Source organism: Scyliorhinus canicula, chromosome 4 (genome assembly GCF_902713615.1).
Source record: "Scyliorhinus canicula chromosome 4, sScyCan1.1, whole genome shotgun sequence".
Lineage (NCBI taxonomy): Eukaryota > Metazoa > Chordata > Chondrichthyes > Carcharhiniformes > Scyliorhinidae > Scyliorhinus > Scyliorhinus canicula.
This window is the reverse complement of record NC_052149.1, coordinates 193,201,970-193,225,279: the sequence shown is the minus strand read 5'-3', so window position 1 is coordinate 193,225,279 and position 23,310 is coordinate 193,201,970. Positions and strand designations below refer to the sequence as shown.

Genomic DNA, 23,310 nt, shown 5'->3' with positions numbered 1-23,310 from the left:
GAGGATCCCCTATCGCTATGGACGTAAGCGGGCAAACCAAGCAGGGCGAAGATGCTGTTGATGGCTTTGATGACCGTGGCCGACATCATATCGGGGCATGGAATGGCGAAGGGGAATCCGGAATATTCATCGACCACGTTCAGGAAGTACGTTTTTCGGTCGGTGGAGGGGAGGGGCCCTTTGAAGTCCATGCTGAGGCGTTCAAAGGGGCGAGAGGCCTTCACCAGGTGCGCTCGGTCTGGCCGGTACAAGTGCAGTTTGCACTCTGCGCAGACCTGGCAGCCTCTGGTGACAGCCCTGACCTCTGCAATTGAGTAGGGCAGGTTGTGGGCCTTTATAAAGTGGAAGAACCAGGTGACCCCTGGGTGACAGAGGCCATTGTGTAGGGCCCGGAGCCGGTCCACTTGTGCGCTGGCACACGTACCTTGGGATAGGGTATCGGGGTGGCCGTTGAGCTTCCCGGGGCGATACAAAATCTCGTAATTGTAGATGGAAAACTCAATCCTCCACCTTAAGATTTTACCATTTTTGATCTTGCCCCGCTGTGTATTATTAAACATGAAGGCAACCGACCGTTGGTCAGTGAGGAGAGTGAATCTCCTGCCGGCCAGATAATGCCTCAAATGTCGCAAAGCTTCTACGATGGCTTGGGCCTCCTTTTCGACAGAGGAGTGCCGAATTTCGGAGGCATGGAGGGCGCGGGAAAAGAATGCCACTGGTCTGCCTGCCTGGTTGAGGGTGGCGGCCAGAGCGACGTCCAATGCATCGCTCTCGACCTGAAAGGGGAGGGTCTCATCGACTGCGTGCATCGTGGCCTTGGCGATGTCTGCCTTGATACGGTTGAAGGCCTGGCGGGCCTCAGCCGTCAGGGGGAATATTGTGGAGTGGATGAGTGGGCGGGCCTTATCCGCATAGCTCGGGACCCAGTGGACAAAATAGGAGATAAACCCCAGGCATCGTTTCAGGGCCTTGGGACAGTGGGGGAGGAGGAGTTCCATGAGGGGGCGCATGCGGTCGGGGTCGGGCCCTAGAACTCCATTTTCCACAACATAGCCAAGGATGGCTAAGCGGTTGGGGCGGAACACGCAGATCTCTCCTTGTTATACGTGAGGTTCAGAAGTTTGGCGGTGTGGAAACATTTGAAAAGGTCAGCGTCGTGGTCCTGCTGGCCTTGGCCACAGATGGTGATGTTATCTAGGTACGGGAAGGTGGCCCGCAGCCCGTACCGGTCAACCATTCGGTCCATCTCACGTTGGAAGACCGAGACCCCCTTAGTGACGACGAAGGGGACCCTAAGGAAGTGGTAAAGGTGGCCGTCTGCTTCGAATGCAGTGTACTGGCAGTCCGCCTTGCGGATGGGGAGCTGGTGGTAGGCAGATTTCAGGTCCACTGTCGAGAAGACCCGGCACTGTGCAATCTGATTGACCATATCAGATATGCGTGGGAGGGGGTACGCGTCGAGCTGCGTGTACCGATTGATGGTCTGACTGTCGTCAATGTCCATCTTCTGTTTCTCCCCAGTCTTTACCACTATCACTTGGGCTCTCCAGGGGCTGCTGCTGGCCGCAATAATGCCTTCCCGCAGCAGCCGCTGGACCTCCGACCTGATGAAAGTCTTGTCCTGGGCACTGTACCGTCTGCTGCTGGTGGCGACGGGTTTGCAATCCGGGGTGAGGTTTGCAAATAGGGAAGGTGGGTCGACCTTAAGGGGCGTGAGGCCGCATATGGTGAGGGGTGGGAGGGGTCCGCCGAATTTTAGAGTTAGGCTTTGGAGGTTGGACTGGAAGTCCAGACCGAGTAACAGGGCAGCGCAGAGGTTGGGGAGGATGTAGAGTCGGAAGTTGTTGAACTCTATGCCCTGGACAGTGGGGGTGACAATGCAGTACCCCTGGATTTCCAAGGAATGGGATCCGGAGGCCAGGGAGATTCTCTGGGTAACGGGGTGTACTGCGAGGGAGCAGCGCCTTACCGTGAGGGGTGGATGAAGCTTTCTATGCTCCCTGAGTCAAGAAGGGGGCAGCACGGTAGCATGGTGGTTAGCATAAATGCTTCACAGCTCCAGGGTCCCAGGTTCGATTCCCGGCTGTGTCACTGTCTGTGCGGAGTCTGCACGTCCTTCCCGTGTGTGCGTGGGTTTCCTCCGGGTGCTCCGGTTTCCTCCCACAGTCCAAAGATGTGCGGGTTCGGTGGATTGGCCATGATAAATTGCCCGTAGTGTCCTAAAAAGTAAGGTTAAGGGTGGGGTTGTTGGGTTACGGGTATAGGGTGGATACGTGAGTTTGAGTGGGGTGATCCTGGCTCGGCACAACATCGAGGGCCGAAGGGCCTGTTCTGTGCTGTACTGTTCTATGTTCTAAGGCAGGATGCCTTGTGCCCATCAACTTTCACTGTCGTCGTCGCGGTTGTGAGGTTGTGCGGCCGGGACTGGTCGAGTGTGATGGAGGCGAGTTGCGGCTGGTGTTGGTAGGCCCCGGGCTGGTCGGCGGCAGTGGCAGGCCATGAACGGCCCGATGAAGTCCCCGACGAGCAGGGGTCCTGAGGCACCGTCCAAAATGGCGCCGAAGATGGTGCCGCCCACGGGGCGCACATGGCGGGCAATGATAAAGATGGCGGCGCCCATGGGCCGCACGTGGTCTGTTGGGAGGAAGATGGCGGCGCCCGCAGGCCACACGTGTTCTGTTGGGAGGAAGATGGCGGCGCCCACGGGCGCACGTGGGGGGTGCAAGACACTGGGCCTGTGTACAGCAGCGATTGACCGGACCTGGCACACAGCTGCGAAATTTCCCTTCTTTCCGCAGGCCTTGCAGGTTGCACTCCGCGCCGGGCAGCATTGTCGGGGGATTGGCTGGCTGCCGTGCGGCGCAGGCTTTGGGTTGGTTGGGGGTGGCCGCTGGTGGGGCCCACGATGTACATGAGGGCGTTGTGTGGTCGGGAGTGTATGCCGTGCGGTCGGGGGGCATACGACTGTACGTTACAGGAAGCTACCGTTAACGAGTTCACAAGTTGCCTGGTCGCCGCGAGGTCGAGCATACCCCCTTCTAATAGGCGCTGGCGGATGTACGCTGACACCATGCCCGTAACAAAAGCGTCCCTGATTAAGAGTTCTGTATGTTCCACGGCCGAAACTGCCTGGCAATCGCAGTTCCTCGCCAGGATGTGCAGGGCACACCAGAAATCGTCTAATGAATCACTGGGGAGTTGCTGCCTCATGGATAGGAGGTGCCTGGCATAGAGCAGGCAGCGATCTACCCCGTACTGTAGTACAGGAGCCTTACCGTATTACCTCTAATACAACTATTATACAAACAGTGGTGACTACCACAGGCAGGATCCTCTGTTTGGGAGACTATATATTCTCCGGCAGGAACTGAATTGCACTAGTTCAGGATGCAATTCTGTATTCTTGACATGCAAAGTTATCCATGGCGTGGAATACAAGGGGATTCCTAGGGGAATCCCGAAAACAGCCACCATCTTGAGCAGGCGGCCCGATAACGAAGTCCCATGGCCGGCACACCCACCCACCCGCACCACACATCAGCAATGACCCCCCCCCCCCCCACCCCACTGCACCGCAGCCCCCCCATCTCCAGATTGCCTGGGTGGTCCCCATACCACTAAGTACAGGGGTGACCTTACCCGCACACCCTATGGACCCTGTAATGGGGGACCTCACAGGGACTCCCTGCCTAAAGAAACCCTCTCCACAGACTCCCCCCCCCCCCACACACAGACCACAAACCCCCCCACGCACAGAAAAGAGACCCCTGTCTGGATGTGAGAGAGCAGTCCACCTGTCAATTCCTGGAAGGAAAGCAGCTGTGCCTGTGTCTGGTTCACACAGATCCATTATCTGCAATCCATTCATGACTTTGAGTAGTGGTTTGTGATTGACATCTCGTAAAAAAACATCTGCAGCTTTGATCCATTCATCTCCCTTCACACTTCAGTGGCCTAGGTGGTGAAACCCCAATGTTTGTAAATATTCCCCACATCAAATAAAGATAAGTGCAGTGTAATCACACTTGAGTGATTGGAATGCATTTAGTGCAACTTACATCTCCTGATGTAGGCAATGTTTACAAACACTGGGGTTTCGCCACTGAGGCCACTCAGGCCTAAACCGAGATGAATAGATCAAAACAACAGATTGTTGTCGGCCACATGTTGTCCAGACCAGGTAAGGACGACAGATTTCCTTCCCTAAAGAGCATTAATGAGTTTTACTATTATTGTCACAAGTAGGCTTACATTAACACTGCAATGAAGTTACTGTGAAAAGCCCCTAGTTGCCACATTCCGGCGCCTGTTCGTGTACACAGAGGGAGAATTCAGAATGTCCAAATCATCTAACAAGCATGTCTTTCGGGACTTGTGGGAGGAAAGTAGTGCACCCGGAGGGAACCCATGCAGACACAGGGAGAACGTGCAGACTCCACACAGACAGTGACCCAGTCGGGAATGAAACCTGGGACCCTGGAGCTGTGAAGCATCAGTGCTATCCACTGTGCTACCTAGCCACCCACTATTGAACCAGATGGGTTTTTACGACAATCGACAATGGTTTCATGGTCATCTTTAGACTCTTAATTCCAGATTTTGGTCTGGCTATGTGTGACTTCAGATCGGCAGCAATGTGGTTGACTCTCAGATGCCTTCTGAAATGGAAGGCAGTTAGGTCGGGCAACAAATGCTAGCCCAGTCAGCGACGCTGAAGTCTTGTAAAAATTAATTTTTTAAAAATCCATTCCACGACGTTGATAGATTTTCTGGAATAGGATAACACTAAGTTATCTGATACATCTTGCATCACTTGCATGTCTGCCTGAGTAGCCTGATATATCTCAAAACAGAGTCCCTGTGGCGATTCAGGAATCATTGCTATGCTGTGCATAACAGATTCTAACATGATTTTCATGTGCAATTTCAGTGTGAAAAATCACTCGAAAGTTGGCAAAACTTTGGTCCCTGCAGAGAAGGAGATGTAAAGGCCTGATAAATGGGCCACTCCAAAAGAGTGCAACGCCCCACTGAACACACAAGATTAGATTTGTACATAAACAAACAAGTTTAGGTAACTAGGCAAGACCTCCATCTCTTCGCAAATTTGAATAAGTGCTTAGATCAATGCAATTGATCATATTCTCAGACTCAGGCTTTTACACCACAGTCGCCTTTCACATAAAAGGACACATTAGATTCATTAGATTGCAACATCTGAAGATTCTATTCTGCTGGGTTAAGTACATGACCTGCATTGCAAAGCGAACAAACTTTCATCCAATTTGAGAAAGCTTAATGTTTAAATTTGAAATGATTCAGACAGGAGAAGATCATTTAAACCGGGGACGGGATTCTCCCATCCCGTGGCAGAGTGTCCATGCCATCGTAAACGCCGTTGGGTTTTACGACGGCATGAACGGGCCGCTCCCGGGACTAATTCTGACTCCTACAGGGGGCCAGCGCGGTGCTGGAGTGGATCCGCGCATGCGCAGTGGCTTCTTTCACCGCTCCAGCCCTTACGCAACATGGAGCAGGATGACAGGACCGGCGCACAGGAAATGAGTCCCCCAACCAGAGAGGCTGGCCCGCCGATCGGTGGGCCCCAATCGCGGGCCAGGCCGCATCGGAGGCCCCCCCCTGCGGATGGAGCCTCTCTCTCCAGCCTCCCCCCCCCCCCCCCCCCCCCCCCCACCACACAGGCCGCCACCTGACCCTTCCACGCTGGGTTCCTGCCGGCTGAGAGCAGGTGTGGATGGCGCCGGTGGGACTCAGCGTTTCCACGACGGCCGCTCGGCTCACCCTGGCCTGAGAATCGGCTGGCCGGCCGCGTAGAGCGGCCCACGACTTGCGCCGCACCAACCATGCCGGCACCAATGGCGCCGATTCTCCGCTCTGCGGCGCGGCCCGGTCGCGGGGATTCTCCGGCCCGGCCCAGAGCTGAGAGAATCCCACCCCATCAGTCTTGCACTAAACAGATTCCACTTCATCGTGAATATGGATAAAAGGAAAGTTACAAGTTACAAATTCGCAGATTTCCATATTCTTTTGATGGATCTGATATAATGGCTGGAATTTTTCAAACCTCCTTAACCCCTCCCACCCCCCCCTCCCCCCAACATCCTGAGAAGTGGGCTGGCAACTGGGCAGTTGAAGGGTGGGAAAAATCAAGTGGGTGGTGCGGGGGTTGAAGGAGACGATGGTTGATTTATAGGCGAGATAATACCTGTTGAGAGAACAGCCAATAATATCAGCTGACAGGAATGGACCAGGGATGGAAATGGGGTGGTTCCACAGTTTAGTGGGATCAGAGACAAGGGACAAAGAGGGAGTGGGGGACATGGGTGCAGATGGATGCAGCCCATTGCCTCCTTGCCAGTGCTGGTATCTTAATGGCCACTTAGAGTCCTTTTCCCCCTGCCGCTGTGCCGCCACCATTGGTCATTTATCGGTGGCAGAGGCACCCACGTCACATGCGTGCACCCTTTTCTCACAAAGGGACCTTCCCACCCATCGCCCTGAAGTGGAAATAGCTGCTTGATTCTGATTGCTGCCTCCAGCAGAACCCCACTGACCCCACTCTCCAGCGAAGCTACTGCTTGTGGACTGACTACAGTCCCAGCAGTGACCACTGCTGGAGAGTCACTGGCCTTCTGATTGGCCAGCAGCTCTTGGAGATGGGACATTCTGCCTAAGGCGGTTCAGTGGGTGTGGGTGGAAGGCGCAACCGCAGGCAATTTAGCCCCTGACCACCATAAAATATGGTGTTAGTTTTCAGGGTCAGCAGGCTCGGGTCCCTTACCGCTTTCCAGCTGGTGGGCAGGGCCACCACCTCCACATAAAATTCAGCCCTATTTGTGCACTAATATTTACGAATTTAATATTACCGTTTGACACCTTTGAATCTGCTTTTCCACACAGATAATGCATCCCACTTTTGGAACATCTCCAGAAATAGTAACATGGAGATTTTTAATGTAATACATATGAGCTTTATCACTTCATATAATCAACTGCATTTTTCATTTGCAGTCTCAGACAGAAAAAGGACCGTCTTCTTCGTCGACAATCGCTCGGAACTGCCAATTTGGTCAAATGCAAGCCCTGTGCAGTGATGCACCCCAGTTCTGTCTGCGGATCTGATGGCCACACTTACTCCTCTAAGGTAAAGTAATTTTGAGTACTGCAGCAGTGAGGAAACAGTTTGCAATATGATTTACTTTTTCATACCCCCAATTTGGACGCAATGTGTTAAAAAAATTTGGTCTGCCGATGGTTGTGTCGTATCTATTATTTGAGAATGGGGGGGGGAAATGAAAACCATAAACCTCCTTAAATACAACTTCTGGTTAACAATGCAGAAGAAAAAACTGAAAGATACACAAAAGTGTGGATCTGAAGATGGATTGAATTAAAGAAATCACAAATTCTGCATTGCATCCGGGGGTTTGCTAATCTTTCCTCCAGCAGCACACTGTTTGAATGTACGAACAAGTAAGCTTGAGGTTTTAAGTCAACATCAAAATGAATTAAGGAAGCTAATTCATCTAGTGGGATTTTGTGAGGAATATTATTTATATACTGCCAAGGAATTCCATTGAACCAGAAATCTGCAACTTGAAACAATCGAGACCAGCGGAAAGTGAGGAATGTTATTACAGAATGTTATAGAATCTTAGCCTCAAAGACCGTTATGCAAATAGATAATTCGTTTTACTTTTGCACAGCAAATAATTTTTTATTATGCTTGCTCCATCCATTTGACACTTCAGTTTATAAGATTTACTAGATCTCAGGATATAGTAATATTTTTACATAGTTTAGAGTCTCTTGTATTTAATGTATCCATTTTATGTGAAAGCATACAAGATTCTATTGCAGCCTATAGAATGGTTGAATAGAATGCAGGATGTTTTGGAAATCAAGGTGTCCAGTTATGTTGCTTTTAAGTGACCAGGTCTGCGCTGTACAATGCATGAACACATAGCCTCCGCAGTTCAACACATATTACTTTCTGGATGATTAATTTGGTTTTGGCTGTTGTGACACTTTGGCAAGTTATCAGTATTCTCCATGCTGGTTCATTGTGCTGTGTCGTTGTCTTCCCTATCTAATGAGATATATAATAAGAGTGTAAATATTTATGTGTCATCCATTTATACACAGCTTTGTTTTCCAAATGCACCTTTCATTTTTTGCCTGATTTTTGCCCAAAAGATTTTACTGAAGTAATAGTTTAAACAATGATCAGTTTGATAAGTTCCAAATACATAATTTCATATATTTCAGTATAAAAAAGGTTGTGGGCGGGTTTCTCCGACGCCAGGCCAGAGAATCGCCGGGGAGCAGTGTGAATCCCGCCCTGACGCCGGCTCCCGGATTCTCCACCGCTGGTTTTTCGGTGGGGGCGGGAATCGCGCCACGTTGGTCGGGGGTCGTTGGCAGCGCCCCCCCCCCCCCCCCCCCCCCCCCCCCCCCCGCGATTCTCCGCCCCGCGATGGGCCGAGTGACCAGGTCCTTAACTGGGGGACCTGGCTTTGCGGGCGGCCTGCAGAGTTCCCGGGGTGGCGTGGATGGATCTGGCACCGTGGAGGGGGGCGGGGTGGGGGGGGTGCACAGTGGCCTGGCCCGTGATCGGGGGCCCACCGATCTGCGGGCGGGCCTGTGCCGTGGGGGCACTCTTTCCCTCCGCGCCGGCCGCTGTAACGGTCCACCATGGCTGGTGCGGAGAGGAACCCCCTGCGCATGCGCTGGGATGATGCCAGCACACACTGGCGCTCACGCGCACGCACCAACCTGCGCCGGCCAGCGGAGGCCGTTCGGCGCCAGCTGGCAGGGCACCAACTCGCGCTGACCGGTGGAGGCCCAGCCCCTGAAGGTGCTGAGGATTCCGTACCTTCTGGGCGGCCCGATGCCAGAGTGGTTCATGCCACTCCTCAGCACCGGTATGGCCCACCCAGCCGGTTAGGTGATAAGCAATTGCAGAATTTCAGAGCACTGGTCAGCCTACCGGTCTCCCATCCCACCCCTTGCCATGGGATGGGGAGTGGGCCAGCTACCCACCCCCGAGTGGCGGGTGGCCAATTAAGGCTATTTAAATACCTGCTCTCAGAGGATGACTGGAATTCTCCAGTCAGCCTTTAGGCACCAGGAGGCATCAGGGACCAGCCCAGCTGACTGGAGGCAATGTTCTGTCAGGCCAGTGCCCCAGGAAAGCCTTTGAGGTCCACCTTGCCTGCCAGGATCCAGTGCAGCTGCAGGCTGACCTGTGGAGGGTTCCCCTCACCGCACCCCCACATGTTCTGTTTTTTGCTTGTAGGAATTTATATTCACAAGAAAACACACTTTTTATGTTTTACTAAAGATGCAGCAAATTACAGTGTGCAATAAACCTACATTCACTTGTTGACTTCATCTTGGAAATCATCCATTATTAACCATTTCGTATTTAGGCATTGAGGTGGAGCGCAGGAATTCAGCATCCTGACAATATATTTCTGTCTGAAATCACATGTCTGTACTTTGCACGAGCTGAACTTTTAGGTCTTGATGGGGGTGGGAACGGGGGATAGTGGCACGGAATTTTCTGTACCAGTCAGTCTGCCCATTCCCCGACTCTGTCCCACCCCTGCCATTTTCTCAAAGGCGAGATGGGGTTGTCAGCGTAGCTACCCGCCCGCAAGTGGAGGGGAGCCAATTCCGCTTGTCAAAGGCCTATCTAATCCAGAGACTGACTGGAATTTTCCTGTTGTACTTGAGGTCCCCGGATGCATCGGGGAATAGTGTAGCTGTTAGGAGGTGGCCTCCCAGTGGCAGATCGGTAGGGCTGTGCTCCATGTGGGTTTTGAGATTCTGCCTGCCTGCTTGACATCAGCTGCAGCGGGTGGAAGAACTCCCCCATCATAGTGTGGCCTGACCACTGAGTTCAAATGGCCCTGCTGCCTTTCCGTTTCCTTCATGTGTGATTCATGCCCTGATCCCATATCATTGGGAACGGGATCTGTCAGACATGGAAGCGGGACTTCTGGATCAAAACTCCATCTTCCATTTTGGAGTCTCTGTGGAGCTTTTCTTTTTTATCCTTTCATGGGGTGTGGGCATTTCTGGCAGAGCCATTATTTGTTGCCCACCCCTAATTGCTCTAACTGATACTAACTTTGTATTCCAGATTTATTAATTGAGTTTAAATTCCACCTAGTGCCATGGTGGGATTTGAACCCATGTCCCCACAGGATTAGCCTTTGACTCTGAATGACTGGTCTACGGACATTACGACTGCATGAAAATTCAGGCCCCAATGCAAGTTAGTGGCAGAAGGGTCAGCCCAGGACATAATTCAGTAGCAGGTGAGATCCTATCTGAACTTGAGAATCATACAATTTACAGTGCAGAAGGAGACCATTTGGCCCATATAGTCTGCACCAGCCCTTGGGAGGAGCACCCTACCTCAACCCAAACCTCCCCCATATCTCCGTAACCCAGTAACCCCACCTAACCTTTTACGACACTAAGAGGCAATTTAGCATAACCAATCCACCTAACCTGCACATTTTTGGACTGTGGGAGGAAACCAGAGCACCCGGAGGAAACCCATGCAGGGAGAACATGCAGACTCCGCACAAACAGTCACTCCGAGGCCGGAATTGAACCCAGGACCTGGAGTTGTGAGGCAGCAGTGCTAACTATTGTGCCACCATGCTGCTTTACTGAGCATAACAGGGATAAAAAAAACTACTGCTTATTTCCTGAGAGTATTGCATTAGGTATTGGAAGATGTACCAAGGGGTTTCAGCACCATTGCTAAAAACATGGAGGAGTTCAGTCTGCGCAGTGTCGTATTGGCAGACTATAAAAACTGCAACGGCAACTGACAGAAACAGTGTGGTAAGTTCTCTCTAATAATTTCCCTCCCTCCCTAATGGACATGGTCAAAATTGCTCCATTGTGGCCGTGACTTCAGTTGCCTGGATCCCAAGCTCTGTAATTCCTCCCGATGATTCTCTGCCTCTCTACCTCACCTCCCTCCCTTTTAAAAATAAATTTAGAATAGCCGATTCATTTTTTCCAATTAAGGGGCAATTTAGCGCGGCCATTCCACCTACCCTGCACATCTTTTAGGTTGTGGGAGCGAAACCCACACAAACACGGGGAGAATGTGCAAACTCCACACGGACAGTGACCCAGAGCCGGGATCGAACCTGAGACATCGGCGCCGTGAGGCAGTACTGCTAATCACTGTGCCACCGTGCTGCCCCTCACATCCCTCCTTAACAGCTACCTTGGTGAGCAAGCTTTGATCATCTGACCTATTGGCCCAAATCTTCCGGTCTCCAGATTGTTGGCCACTGGACATACGACTGAAGTTGTGCATCGGGACACCATGAAAATCCCAACGTGCAGATCCATGTGGGAATGCTCAGTAATTTTCAGCTTCCAATTTGCCTGATCTTCAGGACCCTCCACAAACTTCTCCAACTCTGAGCTGGAGTCAGAGACTTAGGACATTTCCGTGGGACTCACCTGAATAGTTGCCCAGGACATATTGTGGGTCTACCTACACCACATGGACTGCAATGGTTCAAGGAGGCAGCTCACCACCATCTTCTTCAGGGCTATTAGGGTCAGGCAATAAAAAGTTTGGCCTAGCAGGTGATGTCCACGTCCCGTAAATTAAATTTTACAATGTTAGACAGATTAAAAACTAGGTGAACACCTGGGTACCTCCATAACCGACCCCAACCACCATTAGCTCCCCCTACCATCCAACTACCCCCTACCACCTGATGACCTCCTGACTGCCCCCTAACCTTGACCACCCACCTACCCCCGCGACCTGACTAACCCTGACTACCTGACTAACCTCTCCAAATTTCTGTTGCTCAGTGAACATGAATGTCCTTCAAAGCTCAGCTGATCGACAGTGAATTAAACATCTTTAACATTGTTTATTTGTTGTTAATAGTTTTACCCATAAATTTTGCATCGTTGCATTTAAAAATGTTAAAGAATTCAAATTTCATCTGCTATCAGGTTACTTGTCAAATTGTAGGCAGTGCAACCTCCTTTTAACAACATTGTGTGAAATGGACTAAAGGTTCTCGGAGAGAAATTTGTAGCTGCTACAGATCAGATTGGCTTTCAAGCACTTAATCATCCCAAATATCTTGTCCATCTGTAGACTCTGAAATTCTGGCGGCGCATTCCTATTCATGAATTAAATATACAGTGGAATCTCATTATTGCAAACTTTTATCACACATTACTTCTGAAAATGGTTGTATTTAATGTTGTTGAAAACTGCATTTGTGTCCTCGGAGTCCTTGGCAAGCAGTGCTTTGGTTCCCTCCTTGAATTTGCAGAGATGGCATTTGCCTGCGTTATATAGTAATTAGAGATAATTATATGCAGAACAACATTGGGAAACATTTAAAATGCTGTTCAACAGCGGGCAGGACAAATATATTCCTCGAAAAGGAAAGAACAAACTAAACGCTAATGAGAGTCCATGGATGAATAATGACATGAGGGAACAATTGGGAGTTAAGAAAGAGGCATACATTAAGTACATAGACAGCAGATGGGTTCATATAAGAGAGAACACAAAGGGATTCGGAGAGAAGTCAAAAAACGGAAGGCAAAAAGGAACTACAAAATTATAATTTCGAGGAACATAAAACAAAATAATAAAATACTTTACAGGCACATCAATTTAAAAAAAGGCTGTGATGGGAAAAGGACCATTAAGGGATAGGCAGGCTCGTACCACAGGTAACAATAGGGCCATTAGGTAAACATTAACTAATTATTTTGGTTTGGTATTTACCAGGGCAGTGGAACAGGTAGAGATGACACGGAATGATTGGATGAGCAATGAGTGTATTTAAAATGTTTAAAAGGCAGTGTATTGAATAAATTAATTGCAGTCAAAAAGGATAATACCCCTCATCCAAATGAATTGCAGCCATGCATTTTGAAAGCATTTAGGGAGGAGATAGCAGAGATATTACCATACATATTTAATAATTTGTTAGAATAAGGTGCAATACCAGGAGACTGGCAAATGGCTGATGAAATTAATATATTTAAGAAAGGGGACAGAACACGTCCAACGAATTATAAATCAATGAGTTTCACCTCAGGTAAGAGGAAAAATAATGGAATCCCAACTGAAGGAGAGAATAGAAGAACATGTAGAAACAAAGATTATAATATTGCCTAGCTAGCATGGATTTCAAAAAGGAAAATCTCACTTGACCAAATCTTGTTGGATTTTTAGAGGGGATGATAGAGAAAGCAGACAATGCTAATGCAGTGGATACAATAAGTTACCTGGATTTTCAAAAGGCTTTGAATAAGATGACTCATAATAGACTAATCAATAAGGTCTGAGAATGTGGCAGAACGGTAGCATCAAGACAAAAAGCAGAAAGTGAAGTAAAGGGCAGTTATTCAAAGTGGCACATAGTGGGAATTGGTGCTTTCCAGGGATCGGTGGTGGAACCGCAGTTGTTCAGAATTTACATAATGATTTGGACTTTGGAGTCAGGAACATGATGAGTTGCATTTACATGCCAGCACTAAGTATTTTTCCAGCAGGGTGGGGCAGTACGGTATCACACTGGTTAGCACTGTTGCATCACAGCACCAGGGTCCCAGGTTCAATTCCCGCTTGGGTCACTGTCTGTGTGAAGTCTGCACATTCTCCCCGTGTCTGCGTGGGTTTCCTCCGGGTGCTCCGGTTTCTTCCCACAAATCCCGAATGACGTGCTTATTAGGTGAATTGGACATTCGGAATTCTCCCTCTGTGTACCCGAACAGGTGCCGGAATGTGGCGACTTTCACAGTAGGGATTTTCACAGTAACCTCATTGCAGTGTTAATGGAAGCCTACTTGTGACACTAATAAAGATTACTATTACTATTAAATAGGATAGGTACCCACTCCACTACCTTCCCTCCCTACTCCCAAGCTCACACCCATAATAAGGAGGGTGTGCAGGCATTGAAATCCGCAGCCTACCCACCATTTGTAAAAAGGTAATTTTTGTGAGGGCCACAAAGAATCCAACACAGATTTGTAGAGTCAAATAGAAAGTAACTTTATTTACAACAATAGTTACACAGCACCAGTATTTCACAACTGGTTCTGTCTCTAGCCGATAACACAATGACCAGCTCTATTTTTACAGCTGAAAGGTTAATTATTGCCACCTGCCCACTATCATTGCGGGAGTTCATGGGCGGGATTCTCCCATTCGGCAGAAGAGTGTTCACGCCGTCGGAAAAGCCGCGCGTTTTATGACGCTGTGAATGGGCCACTGGGAGTACCAATTCTGGCCCCTACAGGTGGCAGCACGGTGCTGAAGCGGTTCACGCCGCTCCAGCATCCCATCCCAGCACGAACTGTGCGCCACGCCAACCCGCGCATGCGCAGTGGCACCGGCGTCAACGAGGACATGCGCAGTGGTGCCGGCGCCAACCCCTACATGCGCGGTGACATTCCTCAACGTGCCAGCCCCGACGCAACATGGTGTTGTAGTTATGGGGCCGCGCGTAAGAAAATAGGCCCGTGGAGCGAGAGGCCACGATCCAGCCCCCCGCCCGCCCGCCCCCCACCGCCGCAGGCCGCTCCCCGACCCTGCACGCAGAATTCCCGCCGGCTGCGACCAGGTGTGGACGGCGCCTACGGGACTCTGCCTTTTCAGAGCGGTCATTGGCGCCGGTGCATTTGGCGTGGCGCCAGTTGCGGGCCGTTCTAGGCAGCCGGGGCCACCGATTCTCCGGCCGCTCTGAGAATCGCGTGCCGGCGTCGGGGCGGCGTGGCGCGGTTGCGGGGATTCTCTAGCCTGGCGCAGGGCTGGGAGAAAACCGCCCGTTATTCTCCAAGAATAGTGGAGTAACCATTTTCCCCCAGTCAATAGGATTTGGGCTATAACAGTAATCTCATAACATGCTGCCCATTGCAAAAAAACCTTTGGCATGGGCAGTGTCGTGATTGTGGTGGCTATCTCATCTTTGGACTGTGGGAAGAAACCTGAGCACCCGGAGGAAACCCATGCAGACACGGGGAGAAAGTGCATACTTCACACAGACAGTCACCCGAGGTTGGAATGGAACCTGGGACCCTGGAGCTGTGAGGCAGCAGTGCTAACTACTGTGCCACCATGCCAGCTGTGACATGCGAGGGGGACATCTATGACTACGGGGAGAAAGAAAGACTTCCGGTTGTGGCTATGCGGAATTAAGCCGCACGCTCCCGCTTTAATAGGACTTGTGGGCTCTTTTAAGCACCCCAAACGGCGCTGATTCGATGATCCCGGTGGATAAAGGGGTCTGGAGCAAAACCCCCCAGGATTTATGGTGCGGACTCGGAGTGGGGCGAGGAGAAAAATGGCAGTAGCTCCCCTGGAAAAGCGGAGGAAGGTGGACACAATGGCGGCCGGTGGAGCCCCTGAGGAGTGGAGGCAGTGGGCAGAGGAGCAGCAGGCGGCCCTCCTGCGCTATTTTACGGAGCTGAAAGGGGAGTTGTTGGAATCCCTGAAGGTGACGACTAGTAAGCTGCTGGAGACCCAGACAACCCAGGGTGCAGCGATACTTGAGTTGCAGCAGCAGGCCTCTGAGCGCGAGGAGGAGGTTTCGGCCCTCGTGGGGAAGGTGGAGATACACGAGGCACTTCATAAAAAGTGGCAAAATCGGTTTGAGGAGATGGAGCTTCGGTCACTGAGGAAGAACCTGCGGATCCTGGGCCTCGAGGAGGGGCTGGAGGGGTCGGACCTGCCGGCCTATGTGGCGGTGATGTTGAACTCGCTGGTGGGGGCAGGATCCTTCCATCTGCCCCTGGAGCTGGCGGGGGCCCATAGAGTACTGACCAGGCGGCCTAAGGCGAATGAACCCCCGCGGGCGGTGCTGGTGCGGTTCCATCGGTTCAGTGACCGGGAGTGTGTTCTCCTTTGGGCCAAGAAGGTGAGGAGTAGTAAGTGGGAGAATTTAGTAGTGCGTCTCTACCAGGACTGGAGTGCGGAGGTGGCCAAGCGGAGAGCCGGGTTTAACCGGACGAAGGCGATGCTCCACGGAAAACAGGTGAAGTTCGGCATGATGCCGCCTGCGCGCCTGTGGGTCACCTACAAGGACCGGCATCACTACTTTGAGTCCCCGGAGGAAGCGTGGGCCTTTGTGCAGGCTGAAAAGTTAGACTCGAACTAGAGATTGGGGTCTGTGGGAGTTTTTCTATTTCTGTATCACTGTTTATGCTGTAGCTGGATATTCTGTTTGTTTCTGTTTTTTCTCTCGCTTTCGGACGATGTGGGTTATGGTTTTGTGTTCTAAGGGGGGTACTGGGGTTTGTGGTTGATCTGTGTCTTTGTTTGCACGGAGTTGGTGGTTGGGTTGGGACTGCTATTTGAGAGCTGCGTTGGTGGGGTGGGGCAGTGTTTGAGTTTCTCTGGTTTCCCGCACTGCGGGACAAGGGGGGTGGAGCTGGTGGCGAGGGGCGTGGTTATTAGACCGGTTTTCCCGCGCTGAAGCAGTGCCAAGGAGCTGATGCAGGGGAGGAGGGGGGACCTCATATCGGGAGGGGTCGAAGTTAGAGCGGGAGCTGCCGGGGTCAGCAGAAGTCAGCTGGCTCACGGGAGTACAGTGGAGGGAGCGTCGCGGCTAGGAGGGGTCCTAGCCTGGTGGGGGGGGGGATACCGGGTTGCTGCTGGATTGGCCAGGGAGGAGTTGGTGCGGGTCGGGGGGGTCGGGGTGAGGTCTTATCGCTGTGGGAAACGGGCTGAATGGGTGCTGGCCAGGGGCGAGCAGTCGATGGGCTATGGCTAGTCGACGGGGGAGGGGGGCGGGGTACCCCCGATCCTGCTGATTACGTGGAACGTGAGGGGGTTGAATGGGCCGGTTAAGCGGGCCTGGGTGTTTTCGCATCTGAAGGGGCTGAAGGCGGATGTGGCCATGCTCCAGGAGACCCACCTGAAGGTGGCGGACCAGGTCCGTCTGAGGAAGGGGTGGATGGGGCAGGTTTTCCACTCAGGGCTCGACTCGAAGAACCGGGGTTGGCAATCCTGGTGGGGAAGAGGATGGCGTTTGAGGCGTCTGAGGTTGTGGCTGATAGTGGCGGCAGATATGTGATGGTGAGCGGTAAGCTGCAGGTGGAGTGGGTGGTGTTGGTAAATGTGTGTGCCCCAAATTGGGATGATGCTGGTTTCATGAGGCGTATGTTGGGCCGCATTCCTGGCCTGGAGGTGGGGGGCTTGATCATGGGGGGGGGGACTTCAATACGGTTCTGGATCCCCTACTGGATCGTTCTAGTTCAAGGACAGGCAGGAGGCCGGCGGCGGCCAAGGTGTTGAGGGGGTTTATGGACCAGATGGGAGGAGTGGATCCCTGGAGGTTCGGGAGGCCGTGGGCTCGGGAGTACTCTTTTTTTCTCCCATGTGCACAGGGTTTATTCCCGCATTAATTTCTTTGTTTTGAGTAGGGGACAGGTCCCGAGGGTGGAGGAGGCCGAGTATTCGGCTATTGTGATTTCGGACCATGCTCCGCATTGGGTGAATCTGGAGATGGGGGAGGTGCAGGACCAGCGCCCGCTTTGGCGTCTGGACGTGGGGTTGTTGGCTGATGAGGAGGTGTGTAGGAGGGTTCGGGGATGTATCGAGAGGTACCTCGAGGTCAATGATACTGGGGAGGTCCGGGTGGGGATGGTGTGGGAGGCTCTGAAGGCAGTGATTAGGGGGGAGCTGATCTCCATCCGAGCCCATAGGGAAAGGGGGGAGAGGAGGGAGAGGGAGAGACTGGTGGGGGAGTTGTTGAGTGTGGATAGGGGGTACGCGGAGGCCCCGGAGGAGAGATTGCTAGGGGAGCGGCGTAGCTTGCAGGCCAAGTTCGATTTATTGACCACCAGAAAGGCGGAGACACAGTGGAGGAAGGCGCAGGGAGCGGTCTATGAGTATGGAGAGAAGGCGAGCAGGATGCTGGCGCATCAGCTTCGTAAGCGGGACGCGGCTAGGGAGATCGGTGGAGTGAAGGATAGGGGTGGGAATATGGTGCGGCAGGGGGTAGAGGTCAAGAGGTCTTTAGGGACTTTTATAGGGAACTGTACCGGTCGGAGACGCCGGCGGTGGGCGGGGGAATGGAGAGTTTCTTGGACAGGCTCCGATTTCCAAGGGTGCAGGAGGAGCAGGTGGAGGGACTGGGGGCGCCGATCGAGTTGGAGGAGCTGATCAGTGGGATTGGCCACATGCAGTCGGGGAAGGCGCCGGGACCGGATGGGTTCCCGGTTGAATTTTATAAGAAATAGGCGGATCTGCTGGGCCCCTTGCTGGTTAGGACCTTCAACGAGGCATGGGAGGGGGGTGTTTTGCCCCCGACGATGTCTCGGGCGCTAATGTCCCTGATCCTGAAGCGTGATAAGGACCCCTTGCAGTGCGGATCATACAGGCCAATTTCACTGCTGAATGTAGACGCCAAGTTGCTGGCGAAGATCTTGGCCACTAGAATAGAGGACTGGGTGCCGGGGGTGGTACATGAAGATCAGACGGGTTTTGTGAAGGGGAGGCAGCTGAACACTAACGTGCGAAGGCTGATAAATGTGATAATGATGTCGGCAGCAGAAGGAGAGGCGGAGATTGTGGTGGCATTGGATGCGGAGGAGGCCTTTGACAGGGTTGAGTGGGGGTACCTGTGGGAGGTGTTGGAGAGGTTCGGGTTTGGGGTGGGGTTTATTAAATGGGTGAGGTTGCTGTACGAGGCCCCGATGGCGAGTGTAGCGACAAATGGGAGGAGGTCCGAGTACTTCAGGCTCCACCGTGGGACGAGGCAGGGGTGCCCCCTGTCCCCCTTGCTTTTTGCGTTGGCAATTGAGCCTCTTGCCATGGCTCTCAGGGAGTCGAGGAAGTGGAGGGGTTTGGTGCGAGGTGGGGAGGAGCACCGAGTGTCGCTGTATGCGGACGACTTGCTGTTGTATGTAACAGACCCGGTGGGGGGAATGCCGGAGGTGATGGAGATTCTTGCTGAGTTCAGGAGTTTCTCGGGATATAAATTGAACCCGGGCAAGAGTGAGCTGTTTGTCGTACACCCGGGAGATCAGGAGGAAGGGATTGGTAGGCTCCCGCTAAAGAGGGAAGTGAGGAGTTTTAGGTACCTGGGGGTTCAGGTGGCTAGGAGCTGGGGGACTCTGCACAAGCTCAATTTTACGAGGTTGGTGGAGCAGATGGAGGAGGAATTTAAAAGGTGGGACATGCTGCCGTTGTCGTTGGCGGGTAGAGTACAGTCCATTAAAATGACGGTGCTCCCGAGGTTTTTGTTTTTGTTTCAGTGCTTCCCCATTTTCGTTCCGAGGGCCTTTTTTAGGAGGGTGAACAGCAGCATTCTGGGATTTGTTTGGGCGCACGGGACTCCGAGGGTAAGGAGGGTCTTTTTGGAGCGGGGCAGGGATAGAGGGGGGCTGGTGCTGCCCAACCTCTCTGGGTACTATTGGGCGGCTAACGTCTCGATGGTACATAAGTGGGTAATGGATGGGGAGGGGGCACCATGGAAACGGATGGAGATGGCGTCCTGTGGAGGCATGAGCCTGAAGGCACTGGTAACGGCGCCGCTGCCGCTCCCTCCAACGAGGTACACTACGAGCCCGGTGGTAGCGGCTACCCTCAAAATCTGGGGGCAGTGGAGGTGACACAGGGGGGAAATGGGGGGCTCGGTGGAGGCCCCGCTGCGGGGGACCCACCGGTTTGTCCCAGGGAACATGGATGGCAGGTTCCTGGGGTGGCACAGGACGGGCATAAGGAAGTTGGGAGGCCTGTTTATTGACGGGAGGTTCGCGAGCCTTGGTAAACTGGAGGAGAAGCTTGAGATCCCCCCGTGGAATATGTTCAGGTACCTTCAGGTCAAGGCGTTTGCTAGGCGACAGGTGGAGGGGTTCCCTTTGCTGCCCCCCCCAGGGGGTAAGGGATAAGGTGCTTTCGGGGGTATGGGTCGGGAATGGGAAGGTGTCTGACATCTACCAGGTAATGCAGGAGGTGGGGGAGGCGTCGGTAGAGGAGCTGAAGGCTAAGTGGGAGGTGGCGCTGGGGGAGCAGATTGAGGAGGGGACATGGGCGGACGCCCTGGAGAGGGTGAACTCCCCCTCTTCATGTGCGAGGCTTAGTCTCATCCAGTTCAAGGTGCTGCACCGGGCTCACATGTCCGGATCTAGGATGAGTAGGTTCTTTGGGGGCGAAGACAGATGCGTCAGCTGTTCGGGGAGTACAGCGAACCATGCCCATATGTTCTGGGCATGCCCAGCACTGGAGGAGTTCTGGAAGGGGGTGGCGAGGACGGTGTCGAGGGTGGTGGGATCCAGGGTCAAGCCAGGGTGGGGACTCGCGATATTTGGGATTGGGGTGGAGCCGGGAGTGCAGGAGGCGAAAGAGGCCGATGTTTTGGCCTTTGCGTCCCTAGTAGCCCGGCGGAGGATCTTGCTGCAGTGGAAAGATGCGAGACCTCCGAGCGTGGAGACCTGGATTAATGACATGGCGGGATTCATTCACCTGGAGAGGGTCAAATTCGCCCTGAGGGGGTCGGTACAAGGGTTCTTTAGGAGGTGGAAGCCTTTCCTCAACTTTCTGGCTCAACGATAAGGTACTAGGTCAGCAGCAGCAGCAACCTGCGGGGGGGGGGGGGGGAGGAGAAGGGGGGGGAGAAAGGGGGGGAAAGGGGGTTGGGAAAGAGGGAGGTTTAGGGGAATAGTGTTTAAGTTAATTTGCTTATTGTTAATTTATTTTGTTGTTTATTGGGTGGGGGGGGGGGGGGGCGGGTGGGGGTTTGTTATATGCGTTGTTACGGGTGCCGGGGGTGTTTATTGTTATTGTTATTATTGTTCTGTGGATATATATTTTCCAAAAAACTCCAATAAAAATTATTTTTTTTTAAAAAATGACCGCGGGGAGAAAGTCAGTCGCCTTTTAGCGCACCAGGTGAGGCAGCAGACTGCCTCACGGGAGACCATACAGGTGAAGGGATTCGGGTGCCAGGTTGGTTTCTACCCCATCGAAGGTTAATGCTGTGTTTGAAACCTTTTATTGAAGTCTGTACAGATCGGTGCCCCCGGATGAGGGGTCACCCATGATGCAGCTTTTGGAGAGGTAGTCCTTCCTGGTGGTGGAGAGGTAGAGAAGGGAGGAGTTGGAATCCCCGATGGGCACCAAGGAGATTATGAAATATTTTGGTTGAATGCAGTCAGGTAAAGTTCCGGGCCTGGATGTACCTTCTGCCTGATGGAAGGGTCTGGAAGAAGGCAATGCCTGGATGGGAGGGGTCTCTGTGGGATTCACCAGAAAGTATTTGCTTTAATCCAAATCTACCATATACGCCGTGAAGGACCCTGATCACAAGAAACTGCAGAGTGTGGTGAACTCATCCCACCACATCACACAAGCTTGCCACCCCCACATTGATTCTGTATACACCTCCTGCTGCCTCAGGAAGGCAGACAGCATTATCAGAAACCCCTCCCACCCAGGCATTGCCTTCTTCCAGACCCTTCCATCAGGCAGAAGGTACAGAAGTCTGAAGACTCGAAAATCCAGACATAGGAACAGCTTCTTCCCCACAGCTACAAGACTCCTCAACGACTCCCCCTCGGATTGATCTGTTCCCTGTAAGAATATTATTCACGACGCCCTATTCTGCTCTTGCTCATGTATTTGCTTTGTTTGCCCCCTTTTTCCGCACTCTAACCAATCACTGTTTGTCGATGTACCATTTGTCAATGGTCTCTTTTGGTTATTCTTTTGTCTACTATGTACGTACTGTGTATGCTCCTTCGGCCGCAGAAAAATACTTTTCACTATACTTCGGTACATGTGACAATAAATCAAATCCCGATGCCTACTTTATTCAGGTACTTCCAGGTTCCCGATTTCTTACGTAAAGAGATCCCTTCATTTTCCCTGGCACCTTCACCCTCCCTCTTGAACTGGATCTTATCTCTGGCTTAGTTGGGTGAGGGAAAGATTTCGGACATGGGCCATGGTCCGTTGGATGAGGTGAAGAGGAAATGGGAGGGTGAGCTGGGTCAATTTTTGATGGGAGGGTGTGGAGTGAGGCACTGCACAGGGTGAACTCAACCTCCTCCTGTGCCTCACCTTGATTCAGCTCAAGGTGGTGCACAGGGCGCACGTGACCAAGACGAAGTTGAGTGTTTTTTTTCTCTGGGGCAGGGATAGGTGCGAGCTTTGTTTTCGGGTGTTGGCGAATCGTACCAATATGTTCTGGGCGTGTCCTAAACTTGAAAGCTTCTGGGTCTCCTTCTTTGACACCATGTCAGGGATTCTTGATATCGAGTTGGAGCCTGGTCTGCTGGTGGCTATTTTCAGGTATTCGGACTTGCTGGTGCTGCAGACATGGGTGAAGATGGATGTCCTCGCCTTTGCCGCATTGATAGCTGGAGCAGAGACCTCCTACTCCACCCAGTGCCTCGGCCTAATGGATTTCCTATATCTAGAAAAGGTCAATTACACCATTAGAGGGTCGATAGAAAGGGTCAAATCTAGACGGCAGCCTTTAATTTCCTTTTTCAGAGTTAGTCACCATCAGCTGCTGGGTTTAGTGGTGTTGTTAATTATTGGTTGGCATTGCACCTTTATGTATTTGTTGTTTAGTTTGGCTTTATTTTGTTATATGGAAAAATTTCTTCAATAAAAATATTTAAATAAAAAACAATGAATAAATTTTGAGATTCAGCAAAACAATTAACAAATAAAGTTCATCGCAGGTACACGTTAGTGCATTTGGTGAGATGAATAAGGAAATCATTCCTGACATGGAGTGTGCAACTTCAGGTGAGGTAAAGTAGCAGAAGGACTTTGGAGAACAAATACCCCAATCGCTAAAAGTTACACCTCAGGTTTATGTGATCATTAAAAGAACATACATCAAGAGTTGGCTTTTTTTCCAGAAGGAAAGAATTGAAAATTAAGGAAGATATGCTAAATTTGTATGAAACCTGTGTGGTTCTGATTGCCATATTATGAAAAGAATATAAAGGCACTGGAGAGGGCGTAGAGAAGATTTACAGAGATGATACCAGAAATGCTTGTATATACATCAGGAAAGGATCATTAGAACATAGAACATAGAACAGTACAGCACAGAACAGGCCCTTCGGCCCTCAATGTTGTGCCGAGCCATGATCACCCTACTCAAACCCACGTATCCACCCTATACCCGTAACCCAACAACCCCCCCCTTAACCTTACTTTTATTAGGACACTACGGGCAATTTAGCATGGCCAATCCACCTAACCCGCACATCTTTGGACTGTGGGAGGAAACCGGAGCACCC

General features: G+C 51.8%; 1 protein-coding gene across 2 annotated transcripts in view; it reads left to right on the top strand.

Moving 5' to 3' along the window:
• The window catches only part of LOC119965275 (testican-1-like), a 682,845-nt gene that overhangs the window by 502,434 nt on the left and 157,101 nt on the right, over positions 1-23,310 (top strand). For both annotated transcript variants that reach the window (XM_038795794.1, XM_038795793.1), the window contains one exon: positions 7,033-7,165. In XM_038795794.1, the coding sequence (XP_038651722.1) occupies positions 7,033-7,165 (133 nt within the window). The remainder of the gene's footprint in view (positions 1-7,032; positions 7,166-23,310) is intronic.